Source organism: Notolepis coatsorum (genome assembly GCF_963971535.1).
Source record: "Notolepis coatsorum genome assembly, chromosome: 14".
Taxonomy (NCBI): Eukaryota; Metazoa; Chordata; class Actinopteri; order Aulopiformes; family Paralepididae; genus Notolepis; species Notolepis coatsorum.
The window spans coordinates 83,834,491-83,861,874 of record NC_140178.1 but is presented as its reverse complement, the minus strand read 5'-3'; the positions used below and the strand labels follow the sequence as shown (position 1 = coordinate 83,861,874).

The window sequence follows — 27,384 nt, the reverse complement described above, 5'->3', positions numbered from 1 at the left end:
TCTGTCACGCACAGAAACGTTTGTGTAAAATATGCATGTAGTTAAATTGACTGGCGCGTTGCACCGAATACTACGGTAACCTGTTGCGTGTGACGTTACCAAGAGAAGCCTAGCTTTCAGTGCTTTGTGGGCAGCGCTACTGTGCGCTCACACAGACACACACAACAGAGCAGGAAGCGGACAGATCCGACCAGCATCGCTGGCTCCTCACAATGCCAACGCGAAAATGTACATTACAGATTAACTGCAGAGAAAATTCCCAATTTATCGTCCCGGTCGAGACTAATTGGAAGCGGAGTGCAACGCGTGCAAAGCTTGACCATATGTTTCTGTGTCTAATAAAAGTGGTGGCGATCTCAAAGCTCACATGGACACAGAAAAACATTACAAACAAAGCAGTGCGAGGCGAGAGTTTGATGGCAAAGTTGAGTATGCAGCTATACAGAGAGCGAAAGAAAACAATTGAAAACTATTTTGATGCCCCAAAATGATGTTTTGGTTTGATAAGATGCTTAGGGATGCCCCGATCACCGATCACCGATCGTCGTGAGCCATATCGGCCGATACCGATCCGATACCGATCGTTTTTGATTAAAAAGAAATTAAAAATTGTTTTATATCAATATTTTTTTTTTAATAAAATATATATATTATATAATTAGACTTGTGCTTGTATTATCTGCGAGACATCGCCACCACGCAACAAGTCAAAATGCTCGCTATCTGCAAACAGCTCCACTGTCTGTGTGTACTCTAGTAGCCTCCAGCTACCAAAAAGGATTCTCCGGCGCTGCAGCGGGACCCTATTGGTAACGTTATGCTTTGGTCATTTCACATTCAGCAAGCCCTCAGCTCGAATACGCATTCAATCAATGTTATAAGACATTGATATCAGGAGCTATCTGTAGCTACTGCTAGCCGGCTAGATGACGTTAAGACAACTATTTAGTTCAATCGGACATTTCGTTTTGAACAGTGAATTAACGTCAGCTAACGCGAGCTAACGGAGGTATCAACATGCACTACAAGACTTGCTGGAGCATTTGTTGATATCAGGAGCTATCGGTAGCTAGCCGGCTAAATACCGTTAGACAATGCCTACTAAAAGTGAGTAGTTGACTGGGTAATTTTGTTTAAACAGTAACGATAGCTAGGTAGCTAACGTTAGCTCAGGTCGAATGCACTATCTAGACTCAGCAGAGGAGCCGCACCTCTTTGTTTACAAACTCTACACGGGTACAGGCGGGGCTAGGGAGGAGGAGCAGTTTGCAGGTCCTGTGCGTCTGAGACAAGCGAGTGAGATATCCACTTGATCAGTTTCCGCGATCGGCGAATATGACTAATTATCGGAATTCCCCGATCGCATATTTATACTAATTATCGGCCGATAACGATCGGTGGCCGATCGATCGGGGCATCCCTAGATACAATCATTCTAAGGATTATGTGTGTAATAAATTAGTTTAGTACACTAATTGCAACAAATCTGAAACTGCATAGTGCACTTTTAAATTAGTATCTTTGTGAGGTTACTGTTTTATAATTTACATTACATTGAAAAGATACAAAGATATATTTTTTAAGCTGGATTTTCTAATACAGAAGAGGTATTATTTAGAACATTACTTCATATTTTTCTTGTTATTTATTTTGTCCAGTAAGACTTGAAAATATATATTATTTTTAGTGCTGTCAGGCGATTAAAAAAATTAATCTAATTAATTACAGGATTTGTAATTAATTAATCTAATTAATCGCATTTTAATCGCATAACCATTTTATGCCTGATATTCTATATTCTATAATCATATTTCAAATTGCATGTGTCCGGATGGCAGAATTCAGTACTGTATCTACAAAACCTTCTGTTTAATCATCTTCCATCTATTAATTTGCTTAGATTTTTCAGGTCTGGTCAATTTGAGCATAGTGTTATTCACAGTCAAAGATAAAAAAAAAATTGATATTCTCATTTGGTTCATTACAATTTACTCAAGCCTAGTAACAGACACAGTATTTCTGACACTGGGAATACATTCCCTGAGATCCATAGATGTCCCTAGAATCAGATACCAAGAACATGCAAATGGACCATATAAAAAAAGTCTGTAATGTGTATTCTACGTTCTTATGGAATGAATGAGATAAAAAAAAAAGTTATTTAAAAAAAAAAAAAAAAAAAAAAAAATTTTTTTTTGTAATTAATTTTGAGTTAATTTTCATAACGCGATAATTTGCTGTGTAATTAATTAATCTAATTAACGCGATAAACTGACAGCCCTAATTATTTTGTCATAGGTTGATTTAGTTATTTTCTTGAGATTTGTCAGATTACTTTAGGCATAATACAGCATGTTGAGTAACTTTGGTTATAGAGAGATATTATTTTGTTATGTAAAATAATATAAACAATAATTGAATATCCATACAGAGGAGGCATACTTTAAATATATTAAAATGATAAAGCATCTTTGAGTAAACTTCGAGTATCATTAAGTATCTTGAGGCTGAAGGCAGTGTCCTCTTTAAAAAAAAAACACAATATGGTCACCCTTGAAGTCGCATTATAATTCACTTAATAAAATAATGACTAGTCAGCCTCCTAAAAAGACAAAAGTTAGTGACACGACTCACACCACCGCCGCCAAAGTAAAGACTTTGCTCTGTATCGTCAATCAATGGTCAAATAAATATATTATTAAGGAATATAATATGCCTTTTTGTATTATTTCTCTGTGTATTAGCTAAATGTATATATTTTTATGTTGGACATTGAGGGAAATTAAGATTCTCAGATTTTTTACAAACCGCCGCTTATCAACTAACCGGTTAATCGGCAGGTGATGTATGTTGCTCAGTTTCAAGTTTCTTTAATAGTTGTCATACAGAAGTACAGAATACTTTTATACAAAATGCTTCTTACTGTTACGCTCCAGAGACTGTGCTAGACAAGATAAGTATGAAATAAAATAGTATAGCATGTAAAATAGAAGTAAAAAAAAAAAGGTCACAGTGTTCAGTATAGACATATGTACAATGTTCGATGCAGAATAGAAGTAACTGAGTTACCATACAATATACAATATACTATGCAATGTACTAATATACAATACTATATAGTGCAGAGCAGAAATGGGATGAGGTACAATTTACAGTAAGGTGTACGAGTTGTAGTGCAAATCCTTTACCAATAAATATAAAGTGTAAAGTGTGTTTAGGTGATCTAAAGTGTGGAGAGTGGGTGCTGCAGTGTGTTTGTTTAAGTGAGTGTGTGCGTGTGGGTGTGTGCTGTGTGCATTTGATGGTTGTTGCATAGTGTTTATTGTTCGTTGAGCAGCCTGATGGCCTGGGGATAGAAGCTTCTTCTGAGTCTTTCTGTGCTCGCCTTAAGACTCCGGTATTGCTTGCCTGACCGCAGCAGTTCAAAGAGGCAGTTGTTCGGGTGGCTGGAGTCCTTGATGATTCTCTTAGCCTTACCCCTGCACCGCTTGTTGTAAATGTTCTGGAGGGTGGGAAGCCCCCCTCCTAGTGATGCACCGATGTGAAAATTGTGGCCGATACCGATAACCGATATTAATATTGCTGTAACTGAGGGGTACAATTCCCTGACTGTATTAATAAGTATGGTATCATTAAACCACTACCGTCTTATGTACATTACTACTGGCCATACAGTACACGAGTATATGATGAGAACTCCTCCACAATGACACGGTTTCCACACAATATTGGATTTACGAATATTTATTAGCAGCAAGAATACATAATATACTTTACTTCAATGCGCTTATAAGGCAAAGGAATGTGCGTAGGCAAATCAATAACGAATGTCCATTCTCATATTATGCATGAGATAATAACATAACCTGAATATTAGGTAGTGATGCACGATATATCGGCCGCCGATATAATATCGGCCGATATGGCCGTTTTTTTACACATCGGTATCGGTCCGATATCAAGATGGGGCCGATATCCGATATTAAAAAAAAAAAATAAAAATGTTTTTTTTTTTTTTTTTTTATTTATCTTTTTTTTTTTTTTTACATGTTTTGGCCTTAAATAGTTTCAAAAATCAGTCATTTCTGAAAATAAGTTACAAAAGTAAAAAAATTATGCGTTAAAAAAGTGTTTTCTATACAGAGATATCGACATCGGTAAATATCGGTATCGGCCAGAACAGCAATATTAATATCGGTTATCGGTATCGGCCACAATTTTCACATCGGTGCATCACTAATATTAGGCATTATATCTATGGTACTCTGGGGAGGCAGCGGGAGATACTGGAAGGGGGTTCCCACCGGTTGTAAGCCAGCAGGGGGAGGAAATGTTCGAATGCAAAGTCTGGATCAGCAGGGACTCAATAAGCTCCTGCTATGGGAGGCGGTATATTACTCCCTGGATCAGCAGACGAAAAGCAGCAGCTGTAATCCCAGTATGCGTGCAGCACAGGTGAAAGCCGGCCAGCCTCTCCAATAGAGACGGGCTCGAGTGATGTTCCTCACGGGTAGATCCCACAGTAGTGGGTGTAGACTATTCTTCTCCGCTCAAACAGCCTGGTCCAAAGCAACAATAATAATAATCCAGCCGGAAAGGGGCTCTGCATTCACCGTTGTAGATACTCCGGTGCGCGGTACTTCACATTAACTAAGTAGAACTTGACGTTATTCCACTAAGCTCTGATACTTTACTATCCTATTCGCACGCAGCTATAAGTGCTCTATTTAGACACACGGTTGCTTACTTCACTTGGTCGTTGACTCGTGATGAAGGCTTTACTAGTAAGGAGCGAACGATACGTTGAACAAACGTATTAGGATAAGACAAGACTCTATTTTGGGGCAAAACGGGCCCTACTTCACCGCACGTCGTATCATGGGTGAGGCTTCACTTGGGTAACTCGAACTCGAACTTTAACTACTTCTGTATTCACCTGCGCCATATTTATATGTACGGGGAATAATCTAGTGCCAACCTTATTTCTGTCTCGTATTCCTGGGCAAAGCCGGGCATGTACAGACATGTCTTGACGGTGGCTTTGAACTCGACTCTGGGGGTATGGCACTGGCGCTGGTGGAACGCTATCCAATAAGAGAACGAAATATTATGGTCTGTACTAGGTTAAAGGGATATTCCGTGTATATGTACAAAGAATACACAAGGGATATCAAACGATATACAAATATTATGCAATATATATCAATCAATAAATACATATATTCGGTTTAATCTGACCCTTTGTAACAATTGCTGTTCTGGCCGATACCGATATTTACCGATGTCGATATCTCTGTATAGAAAACACTTTTTTATGATAATCAAATAAAGAGCTATTTTCCAAAACGCATATTTTTTTTAACTTTTGTAACTTATTTTCAGAAATGACAGATATTTTGAAACTATTTAAGGCCAAAACATGAAAAAGAAAAAAAAATGATTAAATCTTTTTTTTTTCCTTTTTTTTCCTTTTTTTTTTTATATCGGCCCTATCTTTATCGGACCGATACCGATGTGTAAAAAAACGGCCATATCGGCCGATATTATATCGGCGGCCGATATATCGTGCATCACTACCCCCTCCAATTGTGCGTTCGGCTGAACGTGTCACTCTTTGTAGTCTGCTACGGTCTTGTGCAGTGCTATTCCCAAACCAGGAGGTGATGTTGCCAGTCAGGATGCTCTCTATTGTACATGAGTAGAAGTTCTTAAGGATCTTCTGACTGACTTGGAACTTCCTTAGGCGCCTGAGGAAGTAGAGGCGTTGTCGTGCCTTCTTCACAACACTGTCAATGTGTGTGGTCCATGTCAAGTCCTCGGATATGTGGGCTCCGAGGTACTTGAAACTGTTCACTCTCTCAACCGGTGCCCCGTCGATGCTGAGGGGGCTGTAGTCCTTGCAGGGCTGTACGCTAAGCTTTTTCACTAGGGGCACACTTGCCCCTAAATGAGAAATTTAGGGGCAAAAAATATTTTTTAGGGGCACATTTTTTATATAATTTTTTTTTAATAAAATATATATATTATATAATCATACTTGTAGTTGTATTATCTGCGAGACATCGCCACCACGCAACAAGTCTAAATGCTCGCTATATGCAACCAGCTCCACTGTCTGTGTGTACTGACTGAGTAGCCTCCAGCTACGGCCAGGATTCTCCGGAGCTGCAGCTGGGCCCTATACTGTAGGGATGTGCATCTCCTCACTGAGGCCGATGCGATGTGCATCTCGATACGGTGCCAACGATACGATACATTATCGATACATTTGAAGCACCGGGCGATGCGATATGATTCACCCCCTGTTGAGATACGATACGATTCGATACGATTTGATTCAACATAATGCGATTCGGGGCGATACGATGCGATTCAACACGATGCAAAATAATAATAATAATAATAATAAATAATACAATTTTATGGTATGACAGAGGATTTGGTTGTATTCCTTATATGCAGCTTATATTATTATTAAAAATAAAATAATCTACTGTAAGACAATTTATATAAAAACTCTTGGGTGCCTAAGAAGACTTTTGCATAAACTGTCTTTTCTATCCACTTTAGCTAAAAACACACGAGAGAGAGAGAGAGAGATATGCCGTAATATTTTATGTTCTATTTTATGATGAACATTTTTGTATATACTATATTTTACAATGATATTTTGTATGTACTTATATCTGTTTGTAATCCATGTTTATGTTTAATATTGCTTTGGCAACATGTAGAAGTACGTCATGCCAATAAAGCCATGAGAGAGAGAGAGAGAGAGAGAGAGAGAGAGGAGAGAGGAGAGAGAGAGAGAGAGTCCCCGTCTGAGCTGTCGTCGACAGTTGATGATGTCACACACTAGACTAGGTCACTAGGATGCGTCGTCTATACTTTCCGACGACCGTAGCTCCATTATGTCAACAACACGGAGGCAGCCAGCCTGGATGGATTGCATGAAGCGATATAATTAAGAAATGAATAACCAATAAATGTGAAGTTATCTTTGAACCCCTGTTGTCAAGCGTCTTCAATATACCCCCCCCTCCTCACTAATGGTACTGGTGTTGCAGAGTCACTTTAGTTAGAAGACACTAGTTTAGCGTTAGCTGAACGGCTAACTGGCGTTAGCCAGAGGCTACTAGCGTTAGCATGTTGAGCAATTCTATTCATGTCTCCTCGACTTCCACTGTTTGTTGATAACTGTGACGCGGCTCTCGCCTTATATGTAGTAGCGAAGCAATAGTATCTGCTGTGTGTGTGTGCAGTCACAGTGCACTGCTGACAAGTGGATGAGAGGAAATTATATCAATGCATCGGTTTTTGATGATGCAAAGACGCTACAACAAGATGCATCGCGAGTTCAGCCTGACATTTTGCCGACGCGGGGACATATTCCACCGGTACACTTGCCCTATCAGAGTGAGTGCTCAGTCGATTGTTCCCGCTGATCATACCTGCTGAGTGCTCACTGCTCAGCTCGCGTGAGTGATGTCATCACACGCCTTGGATAATTTAGGAGTGAAATGCGAATCCAAGGCTTGAAAGCACTACTCGCAAGCCCGCCCCCAGATAATATTTACCAATCGCAACGGCCAATTAAAGGGGCAATTCGCGATGATATCATCGCAGTGTACAGCCCTGCCTTGACCCCCGACCTCCTGAAGTCCACAATCATCTCTTTTGTTTTGCTGACGTTCAGGGAGAGGCAGTTCTCCTGACACCACTGTGACAGATTCTCTACCTCTTCCAGGTAGGCCCTCTCGTCGTTGGCAGAGATCAGGCCCACCACTACTGTGTCATCAGCAAATTTGATGATTGTGTTGTTGTTCCGCTGTGCCACGCAGTCATGTGTGTACAGGGAGTAGAGGAGGGGGCTCAGAACACAGCCCTGGGGAGCCCCTATGTTGAGTGTGATGGATGAGGAGGTGCAGTTGCCTGCTCTTACCACCTGGGGTCTGCCCGTCAGGTAGTCCAAGACCCACTGGCAGAGGTCATAGTTCAAGCCCAGGTCCCTGAGCTTGGCTATGAGTTTGGAGGGGACTATGGTATTGAATGCTGAGCTGTAGTCGATGACAGCATTCTCACATAGTTCCCCTGCCTCTTGTCCAGGTGTGATGCTGCTGTGTGCAGCACATGGGCTATGGCGTCCTCCGTGGACCTGAGGGCGGTATGCAAATTGCAGGGGGTCCAGGTTGATGGGGAGGGAGGAACAGATGTAGCCCTTCACTAGCTTCTCAAAGCACTTCATGGCTATGGAGGTGAGAGCTACAGGGCGGTAGTCGTTGAGGCAAGCGGGCGTAGATTTTTTGGGTACAGGGATGATGGTGGACTTCTTCAGACAGGTGGGGATGACAGCCTGTTCTAAGGACAGGTTAAAGATGTCAGTGAATACCGGGGCCAGTTGGTCGGCACAGACTTTTAGGACGCGGCCGGGGATGCCGTCCGGTCCTGCTGCCTTCCTGATATTCACTTTTTTAAAGGTCCGCCTCACCTCATGCTCTGTTACCCTGAACACTGAGTCTCCATCAGCAGACCCCCCCCCCCCCCCCCCATTGCCGTGGCTTGTAGGCTGGTGTTGTTATTCACAGCCTCAAACCTCGCATAGAAGGTGTTGAGATCATTTGCTAAGGAGATGTCACTGTTCAGTTTGAGGGGGGTGCCTTTGTAATCTGTCATTGTTCTGAGGCCCTGCCACATACCTCTAGAGCAGGGGTGTCAAACTCATTTTCACAGAGGGCCACATCAGCATTATGGTTGCCCTCAAAGGGCCAAAGACCGTATTAATGTTAATGTAATGTAAAATAAATGTAGCTACTCATTTACATATTGTTAAACATGTTGTTTCTGTATTTATTACTTATTCAAGTTATACATATTGCATATGCATTTGCATAGATGTAAAAATATATGTTAGCTTATGTTATTTTAACAAATAATTTTAGTTTATCAGAACCCCATATTACTCCATCAATCAATGATCAAACCATTCAAGTAAATAACAAGGAAGAATATCATCAAATACAAGCTATGACATTAAGTTTGTTCAAAACCTTTTTGTCACAGTCAAGAGGGGCAGAACTAACAACTGTGAGCTGCAAAGAACGCGTGGGACAGATGTAGCAGATGTTACAAAAACAAATGGCTGCACACAACCTTGCAGAGGCCATACATCCAACTAATGGAAGATAGTTTAATTAACTTTAATTAACAGATTGCAGAATGGGTACAGTACAGTACAGCTCAATACACACAATTGTTAAGGGGATGCAGACCAGAGAAAGACTTTCGACTTGTTTACATCAGGGTCCCCCATTTTCAATTCGTAATGAAATTGCTATTATGTGTCTGCATGAACACACAACTGTAACTGTACTCAAAAATAACAAAATAAGGGTTGTCTCAGTTCACAACTATATTGGTCAAGTTTTGGGTGGGACTTGTTTGCGTCCCTACAGCTTCTTATTCAATTGAGCGAGATGCTCGGTTATGTCACACAGCCAGCTTGCATCTGACAGTTCAGACAATATTTCTTCAACCCTTTGTTACCTATTCCGCCTGGATCTTTTTTGTATTTTGGGCTGTAAAATTGTCAAAGAATGTCTGAGGAGTAAGTGCTTTTGGCTTTTTTCCTTTGTTACTTCATCAATACCTCAGATGTTCAACACACATGTATGTGTAAGAATGTGTAATAACTAAGGCTGTCAAAGCTTTATTAACGCATTAACCCACAATTATTTTAACGCCGCTATTTTTTAACCCAAGATTAATGTAAAATGTATTACCAGAGCTCTTGGGGGGCCACATCAAATGACGTGGCGGGCCGCATTTGGCCCGTGGGCCATGAGTTTGACACCTATGCTCTAGAGTCAGCCTGTTCAAACTGAAGTTCAACTTTATCCCTGTAACGCCGTTTTGCCTCTATTACTGCTCTCCTGACGTTGTATCTTGCCGTCTTGTGTTCATCCATGTTGCCTGTCACCAGCCCGGTGTTGTAGGCTGAGGTGCGCACTTTCAGAGCCTCACGGACGGATTTATCTACCCAGGGCTTTTGATTTGGGTAGATTCTAATTGTGGTAGAGGGGATTGTTTCTTCTACCAGAGTACAGACAAAGTCAAGCACCGTTTCAGTGTATTCGTTAATATTGGCTGTGTTATCACGGAATACATTCCAGTCTGTGCATTCAAGTGCAGCCTGTAGTGTCTCCTCTGACGTCACAGTCCAACGCTTAACCTCTCGCGATACTACCGGCGTTAGCTTGAGACTCTGTTTATACTTTGGCAAAAGAAAGATGGCGGCGTGGTCCGACTTGCCGAAAGGACTAAGAGCCTGTGACTTGTACCCATTCTTAAATTGCGAGTATACATGGTCTAATATGTTCTCGCCTCTGGTGGGACAGGTCAACATGCTGATAGAAATTCGGCAACACCTTTTTTTTTTTTTTTTTTTATAAAGTAGTTGCTGATGTCTGCTCAGGAGGTTTGAGTGTTTGCTCAGACCGAAAAAAATTAGAGGGAACATTGGCCGCACCCCCTACCGATTTAAAGTTCCAACGTGCCTGGCCGGGTCTATCTTGTATAATAATGTGCCTCCTTCATCTCCCCCCCCACCCCTCTCTCTCACTCTCTCATAGAGAGTCTTACAGTGCGGAGTGTCGGCGTTGAGGTGTAGCAGGTCCATCCACCACAGCTCTCCCTGGAGGGCCCCACTTGTACCAATTGTAGTAGAACAGACGGTGAGTTTAGCGTGAAACCTGATTGTGTTTACTGTTGGATTAATGGTCTAAACAATGTTCAGTCTTCATGGTTGTTGTCAAGTAGCTATGGCCATGGCAGTACCCATGCACCTGTAACGGTGACACAGCAGTCCCAGGGCTCTACGCTAACCTTTTTCACTAGGGGCACAGGTGCTCCTAAATGAAAAAATTTAGGAGCACACAAAGAAATTTAGGAGCACCCAAAAATATTTAGGAGCACAGTGAAAATATTTCAAGTAACAGTTTTTTTTTTTTTCAAAAATAAATGTATATTTGTACTGTGCGTGCATGTGTGTAAATTAGCTCTTGCTACAACCCTGCATGTTTACATTTTGTATTTTGTACTTGATGTTCATTAACATGTGCTGTCCCTATCAAATAAACTATCAAATCAAACTACTGCTACAAAAGGTTCAGTCACTTAACTTTAGCCCCTTTTATGCATACAATGCTTATGTTTTGGCTGTGTTGCTCTTCTAGAAAAATAATCCTTTCAGGGTTGCCTATTGAAATACTGTACACTTTCCTACTGTACACTTTCCTGATTAATTGAAATGGGGGACCCTGATGTAAACAAGACGAAAGTCTTTCTCTGGTCTGCATCCCCTTAACAATTGTGTGTATTGAGCTGTACTGTATTGTACCCATTCTGCAATCTGTTAATAAAGTTTTCAATCAATCAATCAATCACACCTCCAGTACAGAAACATTGTTTGAGTTTGCGTGTCAGGTAGACCATTGATTGACAGTCGAGTCTGCCAATTACATCACATCGCTTGCACTCCGGCGCTGCAGCTGGACCCATTGCCCACCTCTGCTGTTGATAACGCTAGCCAAGTTATTATACACACAGATACACAGTGGGCCAGTGACTTTGGTGTAGGGGTGTAACAATGCATCGATCCTAAGGGGGAAATTCAACTGCATCGATTTGAAAATGTTAGAATAGATTATCGCAATTTTAATGTGTACACGTTATGTTATTGTCATGTCCGTTACAGCCAACACACCGACATACGCTACTGCATCAACGTTATGATTAACAAAGCAAGGCATTCGTTTTGTTGCATTAACGTTATATTACTATTGCTATCGATAAATCTAGGTGTTCTAAAATCTATTGCTATTGGTAAGAGAGAGACTATAATAAGTTGGTGTCTCGGAAAACGAGAGCCCTGATCGCGGAGTTTCAGGAAGTAAACAAGAAAAATGAGAGCTTCCGATTGGTCATTTGCTTTATTTCCCATGAAACCAGTCACTTCACTCTACTGTGATTGGACCGTTGGCTTGAGTGCAATGTGGGACTTGTAGTTTTTTAACGATCTCGCAGCGGAGGAAAAAAAAGACGAGAGAGGCTATAATCTGTATTCGCACAGCGTGCGCGTAATTGATTTTTACCGTTAGCATACAAATATTTTTAGGGGCATATGCGAGCAATTTGGTCGCACTGTAGAGCCCTGAGTCCCCATGCACCTGTAACGGTGACACAGCAGTACCCATGCACCTGTAACGGTGACACAGCAGTCCCCATGCACCTGTAACGGTGACACAGCAGTACCCATGCACCTGTAACGGTGACACAGCAGTCCCCATGCACCTGTAACGGTGACACAGCAGTCCCCATGCACCTGTAACGGTGACACAGCAGTCCCCATGCACCTGTAACGGTGACACAGCAGTCCCCATGCACCTGTAACGGTGACACAGCAGTCCCCATGCACCTGTAACGGTGACACAGCAGTCCCCATGCACCTGTAACGGTGACACAGCAGTACCCATGCACCTGTAACGGTGACACAGCAGTACCCATGCACCTGTAACGGTGACACAGCAGTACAGTTGCGAAGAAGTCGCTGAAGAACCCAGGGCATCTTATCGTGAAGAGTCACAGAATACAAATACCTTGCTATTTGGCTTGATGAGACATTTACATTTAAACACTGTGAAAATTCTTGCCAGTAAATTGCAGCAAAAGATGGAATTCTTGTGCAGAACTAGAGTAATTATGTATGGCATCTGTGGCCTCTGCTTTGCCCCAAGGTTGGGTGATACACATTGGTGATGGAGAAGGCAGGTTGAATCGTTTTGTGTCCTAGTACTAGAAAAGCTGTTGTAAAAAAAATGTTGTAGCCTAAATGCCGTCGTTCATTTCATTCACGGTAGTCATTCAACTAAGTCCTCACTTGACACGGCGCTCGATGCTACAGTCGGCGTGCTTAAAATGATTGGAGAATCCTTACAGCCTTCTCTCTTTATTTTCTCTCCAGGGGAGAGGAGAGCGGGCGTATGACATCTATTCTCGCCTCCTGAGGGAGAGGATCATCTGCGTTATGGGCCCCGTAAGTTGTCGCATGTTTTTTTTTTAATTGAGTGATTGAAGTTTATTTCAAATATGCAACATAACAAACAAACATCAAGTACATATATATCCTTGAGCCGTTCAAATAATAAATGTATATAAAAAATAACAGAACAAAAAAAGTCAAACAATTTTCTTGTCATTTAATATTTGAAAAGGAGTGGGAAGAAGCATACACTTATTTAATCCCACCCCTATTTACTCATCAGAACATACTATATTTTATTTACTAATTCATACATTACTAGATTTATATTGAAAAAATAAATGTAGTTAACAATACATTTTTTAATAATACCTTATTAATTGCCAAAACTGTATAGCCATTTTCTATACATATACACCTACATATGCACATACATAGTACTGCCAGTTATCAAACCCCTTCTTCATCTCTGTACCTCTGGAAATGTGGCACAGAGATAATGTGTTTGCACAAAACCATGTGTTCCACGAGTCTGAAGAGACGCTGCAACAGCTCAAAACATTGTACCGATTTGTAAATTGGATGAATATGGACTATGTTACCAAGGATACTGGATGCAGTGTTGTAATCGAGTCACTAAATCTCCAGTCGGGAGTTGAGTCTCGAGTCCCCAGTGTTCGAGTCACCAAACAAGGGTGAGTCGAGTCCCCATTACACTAGTCCGAGTCCAAGTCATCAAGATTGAGTCCACTCCACTCTGGCAGTCAAAGAGCTGACATACAAATACAAAAAGGTCTACGTTAAACATAAATTACACAGCGGTCACTATTTCAAAGGGAGTTTATTTACTTTGTGACACAATAGCCAAACAAATGCACTAGCCATCAATATATTATGCCAAATGATTAGGGCCTATTACAATATTTTTTTTCTTCAATTAACAAGTCAGAGTCCTCGTCTGCACCTTCCCGATTCTGAATGCAGTCAATGCTTGAGTCCAAGTCCGAGTCATCAGTGCTCAAGTCCAAGTCGAGTCACGAGTCCTGAAAATCAGTCCAGCACTCGGACTCGAGTCTGAGTCCTTGACTCGAGTACTGTCTACAACACTGACTGGATGAAGGGAATATGGTTGATAATGCCGTCCATAGTGTTAGATTCTGATCAATCTGGCCAGTATCACGTCTTCTTGTGTTATCCTCTCTCCATCCACTCCTCTGCGTTGTGTACTTTTAATGGTCCTGACGTCTCATATACTGGCTGATACAATCCTTATCTCTCCCCGTTAGTGCAATCCGCAAACCATAATAATTCTCCACCTTCGTAAGAATTCGACACTTTGACACAGCGTAATACCTTACAAGGAGAAGCGTTGTTTATTGATATAAACAGAAGCCTCAGCTCAGATGTTAACAGATTGTATTGTCCTTGAAAAGTCTATTCTAATGATCTTTCGGTGTGTTCAGTCTATCGTCCTCCTGCTATTCAGTCCAATGGTGGTCAGGCCTGGTCTTTAGCCTAAACCCTCCTCGCGTTAGCCGAAGCTAATGATGATGTGTCATTCCTCCCCCCCCCCCCCCCCCTCTCCGTGATGAGAGGAGAGAGTCTCTAGTCAGATTGTAGTCTGCCCTTAGCCGCTCTTGGTCTGGCTTACACCCGGAAACACTGTCAGCTTTATAGGATCTTCGTCCTAGCAACGATGGCCCCGCCCCTCTTCTGGTTGTCATGCGACGCGCTTTCATGACAACTGCTAATAACCTTTCACACCATTAAAACGTTTCATTACTGTTTCATTAAGATGAACCTCTCTCCGCCCTGCTCTCTGGGCCCACACTCGCTCTTATCAATGTGTTCTGGATCGGAATTCAAAACATTCTCTCGCTGGCAGTGTGCTGCTATTCAGTGACTCCTGCTTGCTCTGAACCACCTCCTGCTCATTTCGACCTCTCTGACCCGGCCCCTTTTAGCTGTGGTCATCTCCCCCAATCTATACATCACCTACATTGAAAAACACCCCCAGAACACCCGTTTTCTCTCATTCATAGGCAGCGGACGCACAGCAGAAGCAGAAAGAAAGGGCGGCTTTATTAGCTGCAAGCCACTGGTTCTCAAAGAGGTCCTGGAGGTGGGGAATATTAATACATTTTACAAATATATTAATTAATTTAGCTAATATATTCCTCACTAGAAGTTAGTACAGTGAGAGAGGGTATAGGAATAACATATTCTGCTCTCTCCTCTTGTTATCTCTTCATTTACAGTATAGACAGTTGGGGAATTTTGGATTAAATGTGACATCAATTATCTTGTCAGATGGGGGAGGTCCCTGGGACAGAATCTTGTCAAATGGGGCTCCTTGGCCAATTATGTTCGAGAACCACTGCTGTAAACAACCAAATATGGCCAGAGCACATACAGAGATGGCTGCTTAGGCTGTGTCCACACATGAGATGGGATATAAAAACACATTTCTCACCGCTTCGTTTTCAAAACATTAGGGGGCCATTGGTCATGATGTTGCCGTTTTCACCCGTAAACAAATCATTTTCGAAAAGCTTCCTTGGTTTTCGTGCGGACAGGAGGCCAGAAGGAAAATACTATGGGGCCTTAGATGCATCCAAAGGAGTCAGAATTTGGATTCTGACGCAACAGTGAGATTCCAAACGGCTTCGTCTGCGTCTCTAACTCTCCCTATCCTCTCTTTCGCTCTCTCCCTCTCTTGTCTCTTTTCAGATTGATGATACCGTGGCCAGTCTGGTTATCGCTCAGCTTCTCTTCCTGCAGTCAGAGAGCAACAACAAGCCCATCCATATGTACATCAATAGTCCTGGTAAGAGACAAGTAAAGCAGAGAGTTTACACTGATGATGATCCTGGTTAAACACAGGGTACTGACCCAGGCTCGTTTTGTGTGTGTTTTAGACTTTGTTTTGGTCATCATAATTTATACTGGATATGGGTTTGCTAGTATAATTATTTCTTTAATTGAACATTGCCCATGTATCTTCGCTGAGAAAACTCAATAAAAATGCCATAGAAAAAAAACGGATCCAATGTTTTAACTAATTACAGTTCGCCATATGCAATTTCTCCCACACTCGCACTAGTGCCACCCAGTTGAATTCTCGAAATGGCATCACACGCAACATCTTCACACACGTGCATGAACGGGCCGCCTTTTGGCCGCACTGCAACACTGTTCACTGAGGTCTTGTCGGTGCTAGGCACTTCACAAAGAGATCTGGGAAATAACCAGGCCAACCAGCCTTGCTTAGCACTCTTGGATTTGGAGAGGAAAGCCTGCTCCTTTTCATTGTCTGAGCTCCTCTCTCATTCCTCCTCTCGTCTGTCGGGCCTGAAATACAGCTCTCTGGCATTGATTAGTGAATTGGCCCCAGGTGTGTGTACGCCCACATGCCAATTGGCTACAGAGAGTGCACAGGCAGTTAGCTGTCGTTAAATTAACCGGATAGACCTGATTATTATACCTTAAAATTGTTCCATTCTAGGTGACCCGAGAAGCTTTAACTCATTAGCTGGTGTTGGCTAACGCGTAGCCTCAGGCAACACTAGATTCACGTGACCTGTGACCTGGCCTGAAAATCTGACGATATTTGTCTACAATGTTCCGATCTAGCGCACCAGGTTTGCAGGACGCTTCACTGGACGCAACTAAAATAAGAAGAATCTGACATTAGCTACATCCAACAGTAGGGACAGGACAGATTGTACATCCCCACCAACAAGGTCAAGTCAATGAGGGAAAAAAACAATGCAACGGGCGTCTTGGAAGGTGACGAAGTTGACGCTGGATTGCACCAGAGGGCAGGAACTGACAAGGTGTTGACTCACTGAAACCGTGAGAGATGGTTCTTCATAGACCCACAAAAAGCATTGTATTAGCCCTGTACTTTTCCAGATAGGCCGCAAACGGATCCTCTCTCACACACACGCATGCACACGCAAGCGCACACGCATGCACATGCAAGCACACAACACCAAAAACAGTCCCTCTATCAGGTAAAGATCCCAGAATCCACTCACGTCACCTTTATGATCTAATAAAATATTAAACAGAGGAAAGACTTCTGATCACATTGAATCATTCTTTTTAATCACTATTGACATCTTTTTTGTGTGTGGATGTTGCACTATAACGTATCTGTTCTTTATGGAAAGTAAAAGCACTCATTCCAAACTGCAACTCGCATCATTGAAATGCTGATGCCTAGGATGGCCCATATGCAGTTGCATACCTTGTAGGGTTGCAATATGCAATTTCCCCATGACTAATGAACTCATGATGACACCGGTATTACCGGTGACACCGGACATTTTATAAAATACTGCACAATATCTGTAGAGCGCTCACTTTGATCTTTAAAGTTATGTGGCTACCAATGTTCCCTCTAAGGTGCGCCCGTGCGCGTGCGCACATGGCAAAGCGCCCCCCGTGCACATCTGAAATCTGTCGCGCACAGAAACGTTTGTGTAAAATATGCATGTAGTTAAATTGACTGGCGCGTTGCACAGAATACTATGGTACCCTGTTGCGTGTGACGTTACCCAGAGAAGCCCCGCTTTCAGTGCCTTGTGGGCGTTGCTACTGCGCGCTCACACACAACGGATGAGGAAGCGGACAGATTCTACCAACATTGATTCTGCTCACAATGCCAAAGCGAATGTACATTACAGATGAACTGCAGAGAAATTTCCCAATTTACCATCCCGGTCGAGACTAATTGGAAGCAGAGTGCAACGCGTGCAAAGCTTGACCATATTATGTTTCTGTGTCTAATAAGGTGCTGGCGATCTCAAAGCTCACATGGACACAGAAAAACATTACAAACAAAGCTGTGCGAGGCGAGAGTTTCATGGCAAACTTGACCGAAGTATATTCAGCTAGAGAGCGAGAGAAAGAAAATAATTAAACTATTTTGATGCCTCAAAATGATGTTTTGGTTTGATAAGATGCTTAAGTTAACTTATGATACAATCATTCTAAGGATTATGTGTGTAATAAATTAGTTTAGCAAGTTATGCAAATGTAACAAATCCGAAACTGCATAGTGCACTTTTAAATTAGTATCTTTGTGAGGTTACTGTTTTATAATTTACATTACATTGAAAAGATACAAGGATATATATTTTTAAAGCTTGATTTTCTAATACAGCAGAGGTATTATTTAGAACATTACTTCATATTTTTCTTGTTATTTATTTTGTCCAGTAAGACTTGAAAATATATATTATTTATTTTGTCATAGGTTGATTTAGTTATTTTCTTGAGATTTGTCAGATTACTTTAGGCATAATACAGCATGTTGAGTAACTTTGGTTATAGAGAGATATTATTTTGTTATGTAAAATAATATAAACAATAATTGAATATCCATACAGAGGAGGCATACTTTAAATATATTAAAATGATAAAGCATCTTTGAGTAAACTTCGAGTATCATTAAGTATCTTGAGGCTGAAGGCAGTGTCCTCTTTAAAAAAAAGAATCACAATATGGTCACTTTGAAGTCGCATGATAATTCACTTAATAAAATAATGACCAGTCGGCCTCCTAAAAAGACAAAAGTTAGTGACACGACTCACACCGCCGCCGCCAAGTGCGCCAACCCAGCCAAAGTAAGGACTTTGCTCTGTATCATCAATCAATGGTAAAATAAATATTTGATTAAGGAATATAATATGCCCTTTTGTATTATTTCTGTGTATCAGCAAAATGTATAGATTTTTATGTTGGACATTGTGGGGAAATTAAGATTCTCAGATTTATTACAAACAGCCGCTTATCAACTATACCGGTTAATCAGCAGGTGACGTATGTTGCTCAGTAGTTGCTGATGTCTGCTCAGGAGGTTTGAGTGTTTGCTCAGACCGAAATAAAATTAGAGGGAACATTCGTGGCTACATTGATCGACTATGTCCGTCTACTAGGGGTGGGAATCACCAGAGGCCTCACGATACGATACTATCATGATACGATAGTATTGCGATACTAAAAATATTGCGATATGCTGAGTATTGCGATATTGCAATATATTGCGATTTATTACTTTTTTTTCAACTGCAAAGTAAAACTTTGTCAACATGTTTTATCTAATAAAATGAAGTTCAGTCTGTTCATCTCACTTCAATCATTCTTATTGCAGAACATGGTATTTTCTCAAGCAGACGGATGTAAACACTGTAATCTGTGTTGCATGTACCTGACAAACTGAACTGTTTGTATTAGTCATATTCCAACTTAACTTAATGCACACTGAATGTGGACTACTGTACTATTACAGGTATTGAAATGAACAATGCAACTTCTGTATACAAAAAAAAGAAATTTAATTTCTTTTAATAAATAATTAAATATCGATACTTGGCGTCCCTGTATCGATACAGTATCCCCACGCAAAGTATCACGATACTACTACGTATCGATATTTCCCCCCACCCCCACCGTCTGTCTGTTTTTAATACATTTTCAATGATGACATATCTATTTGTTGGACAGACTGAGTTGACGTTGGGTTCTAAATAAAAAAGAAACCAACAGACAATAATTCCTTCCGTCACTTTTCTATCAGTTAATTGACGGACCGATCAATGTAGCGCATTGATCACATACTGCGCAAACATACTGTTGCTGGTCTGGACTGGTCCTCTGATAGGCCTTTCACACTGGGATTAATTGGTTCAGAACGTGACAACTCGGTGCTCAGCTGGCACCGGAAAATAGTTGGTTTTTCCTCGCGAACCGTGACATCATCAGTGGGCGTGTCATATTCTAGGCTGTGAAGACGAGCGTAAATGGGGGAAAGTAGAGAGTCGGCATTGCACTCAATCGATCCATTCAACAGGAAGCGATTTGCGACTGCGATCTCAAAACGAGATTAGATTCAAATGTATTGTTATGATACAGCAGAAGAACAATACACCATCATGATCCGACCAGAGTGAATAAAGAAATGCTCCAGAAATGAATATGCGTAGGGAAAGGCTTAGCGAGCTAGCGTGCGAGCGCGCACACACAAAACATACACGCACTGTATACGTTTGAAGTGAATCGTTCCAGCAAAGTAGGCTTCTATTATTCAAATAACTTGTTTTAACACATTCTGTGCCACGCAGTTTGACCATCTTATACCACTCTCTGCCAGTGCTGTAAGCCTATGGAGTCACTCACCTTCTTTGCAGGGCTATAACTTTTTAAATATTATAGCTATATCGACATTACTATGGCCCATTCAACATCGGGTATCTATCGTTCCGGATGTGGGAACGTTATATTTTTCCATTCATACATTGTCGTGTTAGTACCGTCGTGAATATAAGTATGTTTTTAGAGTGTATAGCAGTAATTCTTAGAACGCGAGTTATAGGCCCAGGCGCATATTATACATAATCGATTGGCGTTTTGTTCCTATACACCCTATATTAAAAAATTCAAATGCATATGCTCGGTATACATTATGCTCCATCATGCGTGACGGAAAGGGGGGGGGGGGGTCGTTTATGATTCCTTGTAACGGCTTTCCTTAGTACGACATCATACGTTGATCGGATGGATTGCAATGAAATAAATGGACAATCGAGCTGGAATTAACGTTGGATTCCTCTTACCTGTGGCCGATGAGTCCGGAGGAAAACAATTCCAATTATTTGATTTCGATCTGCTAGATCCATTTTCCGTTTGTATGATGCAATAAACGCCGAAAGCATATTGATTCTTGCGTCTCGAAAGCGATCCCATGCACTCGAGTGTTTGTCTTGATCAACATAACAAGATAGCTCTGCCGGAGGATTTTCCCCGATGCACAGAGTGCCACATCCGGTTTAGAGTGGAGTGCAACTCGCCCGAAATCCACCAGGCGGCGGTATTGAGGCGTTGCAATATCAGACAGGGTCCAGCTGGCTCCCGGAGCCTTCTTGGATGAATTATGAATGCCAATAGCGAATAAAGGAAATAACGATCATAAAAACGAGTAAACTTGTTGTTGGCCTTATTAGATTGGCGGGCAATAACGAGTAAACTCGTTTTTGGTGCAGGATGTGTTAATGGGTATCATAGTAGTAAGTCCTACTGTAGAACATGACATATTAGCATGACATCTGATTTATTAATGCCAATACTGGACGACAAGCGCAATTGGCTCTTGACAATTGTAAAATATGGATTAGTCGGTCACAGTTAATGTCGGACCGTTAGCTCAACTGGTTATTGTGGCTGCCTGTGGATCCAATGGTCCCAGGTTCAAATATCTTGGTTACACAACTTTTCTATTTTATTTAAAGTTAATTCATTTATCCACTCTGGTTGGATGGTGTATTGTGCTGTATAATATAATATATACCTGTATAGGCGGCCGGGTAGCGCAGCGGACTAAGCGCCTGCCTACCACCACAGAGACTCTGAGATCGAATCCGGCTGTCGGCGGTACCTCCGGCTTGGTCGGTCGTCCATACTAACACAATTGGCAGTGTTAGCGGGTGGGAAGCCGGTGGGGTATGTGTCCTGGTCCTTGTGAACAGTGACTCCTACAGGTCGGTCGGGGCGCCTGCACAGCAAGGAAGGGAACTGGGGTAGATAGTGTGACCCTCCCACGCGCAGTGTTGTGCTAGTTACTGAAAAATAGTAACTCAGTTACTTTACTAGTTACTTAATTTCAAAGTAACTTTGTTACTTTACTAGTTACTTACACCCAAAAGTAATGAGTTACTGTGAAAAGTAACTATTTAGTTATTAAAAAAAAAAATAAAAAAAAATTGCTCCCGAGTCCCATGCTCAAAATCGGTTGATCAACTTGACAGTTTCCATTCACATCACTGAACTCTGCTAAGCAATGTGGTCTAGATACAAATACAAATCTGACACAAACAAATGTTGTCCCGAGTCGATATAATAAGAAGTGCGCCGGTTGAAGGAACAGCCTTGATGTCGCCGGAGCGTTTCATTATAACCATCTTGCAACGTTGTTTAAGATATCAATCAAAGCATTACAACGTTAGAATAGTTAGGATATCAATTGTGCATGAAAGGACTATATTTATATTGTTTGATTAGTATTATGAGATTCCCTGGCAGATTTCGTACAGTCAAAATCCGTTGATCAACTTGAGTTTCAGTGAACACATTGCACTCACCTGCGGTGGTCGAGATGTAACGTTAGTCCAGCTGACTCCAGCAGCCCCTCAAACATGTTCTTTATCTCGTTTCCATGTTGTATATTAATTATCTCTCCAAGTAGTTGCTAAATGGTTTGTTAGTTTGTTACTGCATTCTTTTTATGTAGATTCATAGCGAGCGTCCTCCTGACTCCGTTTGATTTGTTTTGTTTACTATAGAGAGCGTCTATTTCTTTCCGTAGCCGCATTTCTGGTTTCCGCATTTCTGATTGGCCAGTGGGCCCACTGACTGACGCTCTCTGGTCAGAGAACGTCAGTCAGTGGCCAATCAGAAATGCGGAAACCAGAAATGCGGCTACGGAAAGAAATGGACGCTCTCTATAGTAAACTTACAAAACAAACGCAGGCGAAATCAAACGGAGTCAGGAGGACGCTCGCTATGAATCTACATAAAAAGAACGCAGTAACGAACTAACAAACCATTTAGTAATGGTAACAGCGTTACTGAATTTAAAAAGTAATGCGTTAGAGTACTAGTTACGGCAAAAAGTTACTTCGTTACTGTAACGCGTTACTTTGTAACGCGTTAGTCCCAACACTGCCCACGCGTTACGCTCCCCAGTGAGAGTCCTCGCTGTCAGGTGAAAAGAAGCGGTTTGTTGACTCCACATGTATCGGAGGAAGACATGTGGTAGTCTTCACCCTCCCCAGACCGACAGTAGAGGGCAAGAGCGCAACGACCAGGAAGGGAATTGGCATAACGACTAAATTGGGATGGGAGAAAAAGTACGGAAAAAGGGGGGGGGGGGGGGGGGGAGATCAATACAAAATAAATATATATATATATATATACCTGTATAATAACGGGTAGCGATCTCAAGATCCAATTCAAATGTAATTGTCATTATACAGCACAAGTACAATACACCATCCAACCAGAGTAGATAAATGAATTAACGTTACAATTTTTTTTTTAATTGTAACCGAGAGATTTTAACCTGGGACGATAGGATCCACAGGCAGCCGCACTAATCCGTTGAGCTAAACGGTCCGACGTTAACTAATCCATAGTTTACACTTGTCAAGAGCCAATTGCGCTTGTCGTCGAGTATTGGCATTAATAAATCAGATGTCATGCTAATATGTCATGTTCTACAGTAGGACATACTACTATGATACCCATTAAAACAAGTAATTTGAATAATAGAAGCCTACTATGCTGTAACGATTAATTTCAAACGTATACAGTGCGTGTGTGTGCGCTCGCACGCTGAGGCTCGCTAAGCCTTTCTCCACGCATTATGTTTACCTACGCCTGAGTAACGCCCCCCCGTTGATGACTGAGACGGTGGAACGTTGGTTCTGCTTAAATAGGTGTAAACGCGGGCTGGTTCGCCAGAGAGCACCAAGGTTCAGAGGCTCCAGTACGGAGCTAGAGCTAGAACCAGAGCCCTGCCGGTGTGAAAGGGGCTTGAGTTCCTCCAGTCGAGCTTTCGCTGCTGCAGGTTTTAATCCGAAATATTAACAAATCCTCGGCTATTGTTGTGTAATGTGTCGTCCCTCGAGCCTTCCTTCTCTCCTTCACGTGAAGTTAAAACTAAGTGAAAGTGGAACTTAAAAATAGCTGCTGTTTATAATGTCTGATTTACATGCTTGATAACACGTTTAGTATTTTACAAATTAGCGGTTTCTATTTGAATGTGGCAAATGTGTGAAAATTAACACATTAATTGCCAATTGGCCGCCATGCGTTGAGTGCCAACAACGAGTAAACTTGTTTTTATGATCGTTATTTATTTTATTCGCTATTGGCATTCATAATTCATCCAGGAAGCCTCCGGGAGCCAGCTGCACCCTGTCTGATATTGCAACGCCTCAATACCACCACCTGGTGGATTTCGGGCGAGTTACACTCCACTCTAAACCGGAAGTGGCGCTCTGCATCGGGGAAAAAGCTCCACCAGAGATATCTTGTAACGTGGATCAATATACACACCTTGAGTGCATGGGATCGCTTTCGAGACGCAAGAATCTATATGCTTTCGGCATTTATTGCGTCATACAAACGGAAAATGGATCTAGCAGATCAACATCAAATAATTGGAAAAAAAGGCTGCTAAGTGGCACAGTGGGCAAAGCGCTCGCCACTAATGCAGGAGATGCTGGGTTCGAGCCCAGCTCTCGGCATTGCTACCAGCTTGGCTGGTCGTTCATACTAATACAATTGGCAGTATTAGGGGGGCGTCAACATTTTAGGCAACCAACTTGTGTTCAGCGTTTCTCTGATTGGCCACCATGTGACCGCGGCAGCGCGAGACAGCGGCAGTGCGGAAATAGGCTGCATTCTATTGTCATGCTCTGCGACAAACTCTAACCTTAACCAACTCCAAAACAGCGCCTAAACTTAACCCTAACCTTAACCAACTCCGAAACAATGCCTAAACTTAACTCTAACCTTAACCAACTCCGAAACAATGCCTAAACTTAACCGGCGAAAGAATGCACGTTAAAAAAAAAATAATAAAAAATTGAAGGGATTCGAACTTGTCACCAACGCACCGCAGGATCCACAGCAAGGCGGCGAACCAGGTGAGCTAACCGTCGATGTTAAAAGAGGGCGGATTACGGCTGCATAATGCCGCGGCAGAGCTCCGCGCTCCACTCTGCCGCTGCCGCGTCGCCGCAGGGGCGTGGCTAGACGCAAGCTGGTTGCCTAAAATGATTAAGCATTACGGGGTGGGAAGCTGGCCGGTGGGGATCGGACGTTGTGGACAGCGACTCCTACAGGTCGGTTGGTGCGCCTGCGCAGCAGAATCGGGAAGCAACGAGGGCGGCGTGTCCCTCCCACGCAGACCCTCGTTGCTGAGAGATCACGCTATAGAGGTGAAAAAGATGCGACGGCTGCCTCCTCGTGTACCGGAGGGGACACGTGATGCAAGGCTTGGTCCACATTGCAGCCGACCTGTGGGAGGCATGGCCTAACAGCGTTCGAGACAGGGGAGGGTAGAATTGGACAATACGAAATCGGGATGGGAGAAAAATAGAAAAAATCTGAGAAAAAGTAGACACAAAATATATATATATGGAAAAAAAATTCTTCAGACGCATCTGCCAGAGGTAAGAGGAATCTAACGTTATTTCCAGCTCGATTGTCCATTTATTTCATTGCAATCTGTCGGATCAACGTATGGTGTCTTACTAAAGAAAGCCGTTACTGACGAGCAAGGAATCATAAACGACCCCCCCCTCCTTTCCTTCACGCATGATGGAGCATAATGTATAGCGATCATATGCATTTGAAATTTTTAATATAGCGTGTATAGGGACGAAACGGCAATTGATAATGTATAATACGCATCAGGGCCTATAGCGCGCGTTCTAGGAATTACTGCTATACAGTCTAAAAACATACTTCTATTCTCGACAGTACTAACACGACAATTTATGAATGGAAAAATATATCGTTCCCACATCCGGAACGATAGATACCCGATGTTGAATGGGCCATAGTAATATCGATATAGCTATAATATTTAAAAAGTTATAGCCCTGCAAAGAAGGTGAGTGACTCCATAGGCTTACAGCACTGGCAGAGAGTGGTATAAAATGGTCAAACTGCGTGGCACAGAATGTGTTAAAACAAGTTCTATTTGAATAATAGAAGCCTACTTTGCTGGAACGATTCACTTCAAACGTATACAGTGCGTGTATGTTTTTGTGTGCGTGCTAGCTCGCTAAGCCTTTCCCTACGCATATTCATTTCTGGAGCATTTCTTTATCCACTCTGGTTGGATGGTGTATTGTACTTCTGCTGTATCATAACAATACATTTGAATCTAATCTCGTTTTGAGATCGCAGTCGCAAATCGCTTCCTGTTGAATGGATCCATTGAGTGCAATGCCGACTCTCTACTTTCCCCCGTTTACGCTCGTCTTCACAGCCTAGAATATGACACGCCCACGGTTCGCAAGGAAAAACCAACTATTTTCCGGTGCCAGCTGAGCACCGATTTGTCACGTTCTGAACCAATTAATCCAGGTGTGAATGCGCCGGCCGGTGCGAGATTACGTTCGGTAACCGGCTACAGCACAGAGCCCGGCCGGTGTGAAAGGCCTATCAGAGGACCAGTCCAGACCAGCAACAGTATGTTTGCACAGTATGTGATCAATGCGCTACATTGATCCGTCCATCAATTAACTGATAGAAAAGTGACGGAAGGAATTATTGTCTGTTGGTTTCTTTTTTATTTAGAACCCAACGTCAACTCTGTCTGTCCAACAAATAGATATGTCATCATTGAAAATGTATTAAAAACAGACGTAGACAGTGGGGGTGGGGGAAAATATCGATACCTAGTAGTTAGTTATAGCCCTGCAAAAAAGGTGAGCCACTCCATAGGGTTACAGCACTGGCAGAGAGTGGTAAAGATGGGCATACTGCATGGCACCCAATGTGTTAACTAAATGTTTTTTATTTCTAAAAAAGTGGGGACAGTGGGCAAGTAATGTACTCGGTGAGTCAAAGAGAAGCAGGCTATTCTCGGTCCTCGCTCCACAATGGTGGAACAAACTTCCCACAATATCCAGAACAGCCGAAACCCGCCCAATTTTCCGTTATTCCAACTAAATGCACACCTCTTCAAACAATATATGAAAATAAAATAAATAAAACTCCTAACCTATTATGTACTCTACTACTAAGGAATCTACATTGCCTATATTACTACCTACTATGCTAACGGAACGTAGGCCAAATGCGTCCACATTTGTATAGGATTCTATCACATTTTCATAACAATAGCACCCTGCGCCGTTTCATTGAGGTTTCTTACAAATTAACGATGCTCTATGTTGTCCTTTATATGCCGATTATCATTAGAATCTTAAATTGTACCATAATGTCCCCCTTTAGACAACATATGTAACGCTACCAGCGCACATTTGTTAAGATAATTAGTTGGCCATTCTCGGTCGCTATACCGAGGTCGCAGTATCGTTTAACGCTGTTCAGATCACGTCGGAGAATATAGACTCATCCCAGTGACCTGCGACCTGTGCTAACGCTCTTGGGAAATGCAGTGTTGTAGTTCTCAACATTTTCAGCCTTTAATTTTAAACCAATGCTGCCATCTACTGACAACAAAAAAGTGTTGTCTAATCGTCACCTTGAGAGCCACTTCCGTATACAGCGACGCCCCAAACCCATTTTAGAGATTCCCACTT

At 42.1% G+C, this 27,384-nt stretch overlaps 1 protein-coding gene across 1 annotated transcript in view; it reads left to right on the top strand.

The window, feature by feature from the left end:
- clpp (caseinolytic mitochondrial matrix peptidase proteolytic subunit) overlaps window positions 1-27,384 on the top strand; it is a 41,519-nt gene that overhangs the window by 7,668 nt on the left and 6,467 nt on the right. The window contains exons 2-4 of the mRNA XM_084329586.1: window positions 10,629-10,730; window positions 13,019-13,090; window positions 15,767-15,863. Coding sequence (XP_084185712.1) covers window positions 10,629-10,730; window positions 13,019-13,090; window positions 15,767-15,863 — 271 coding nt within the window. The remainder of the gene's footprint in view (window positions 1-10,628; window positions 10,731-13,018; window positions 13,091-15,766; window positions 15,864-27,384) is intronic.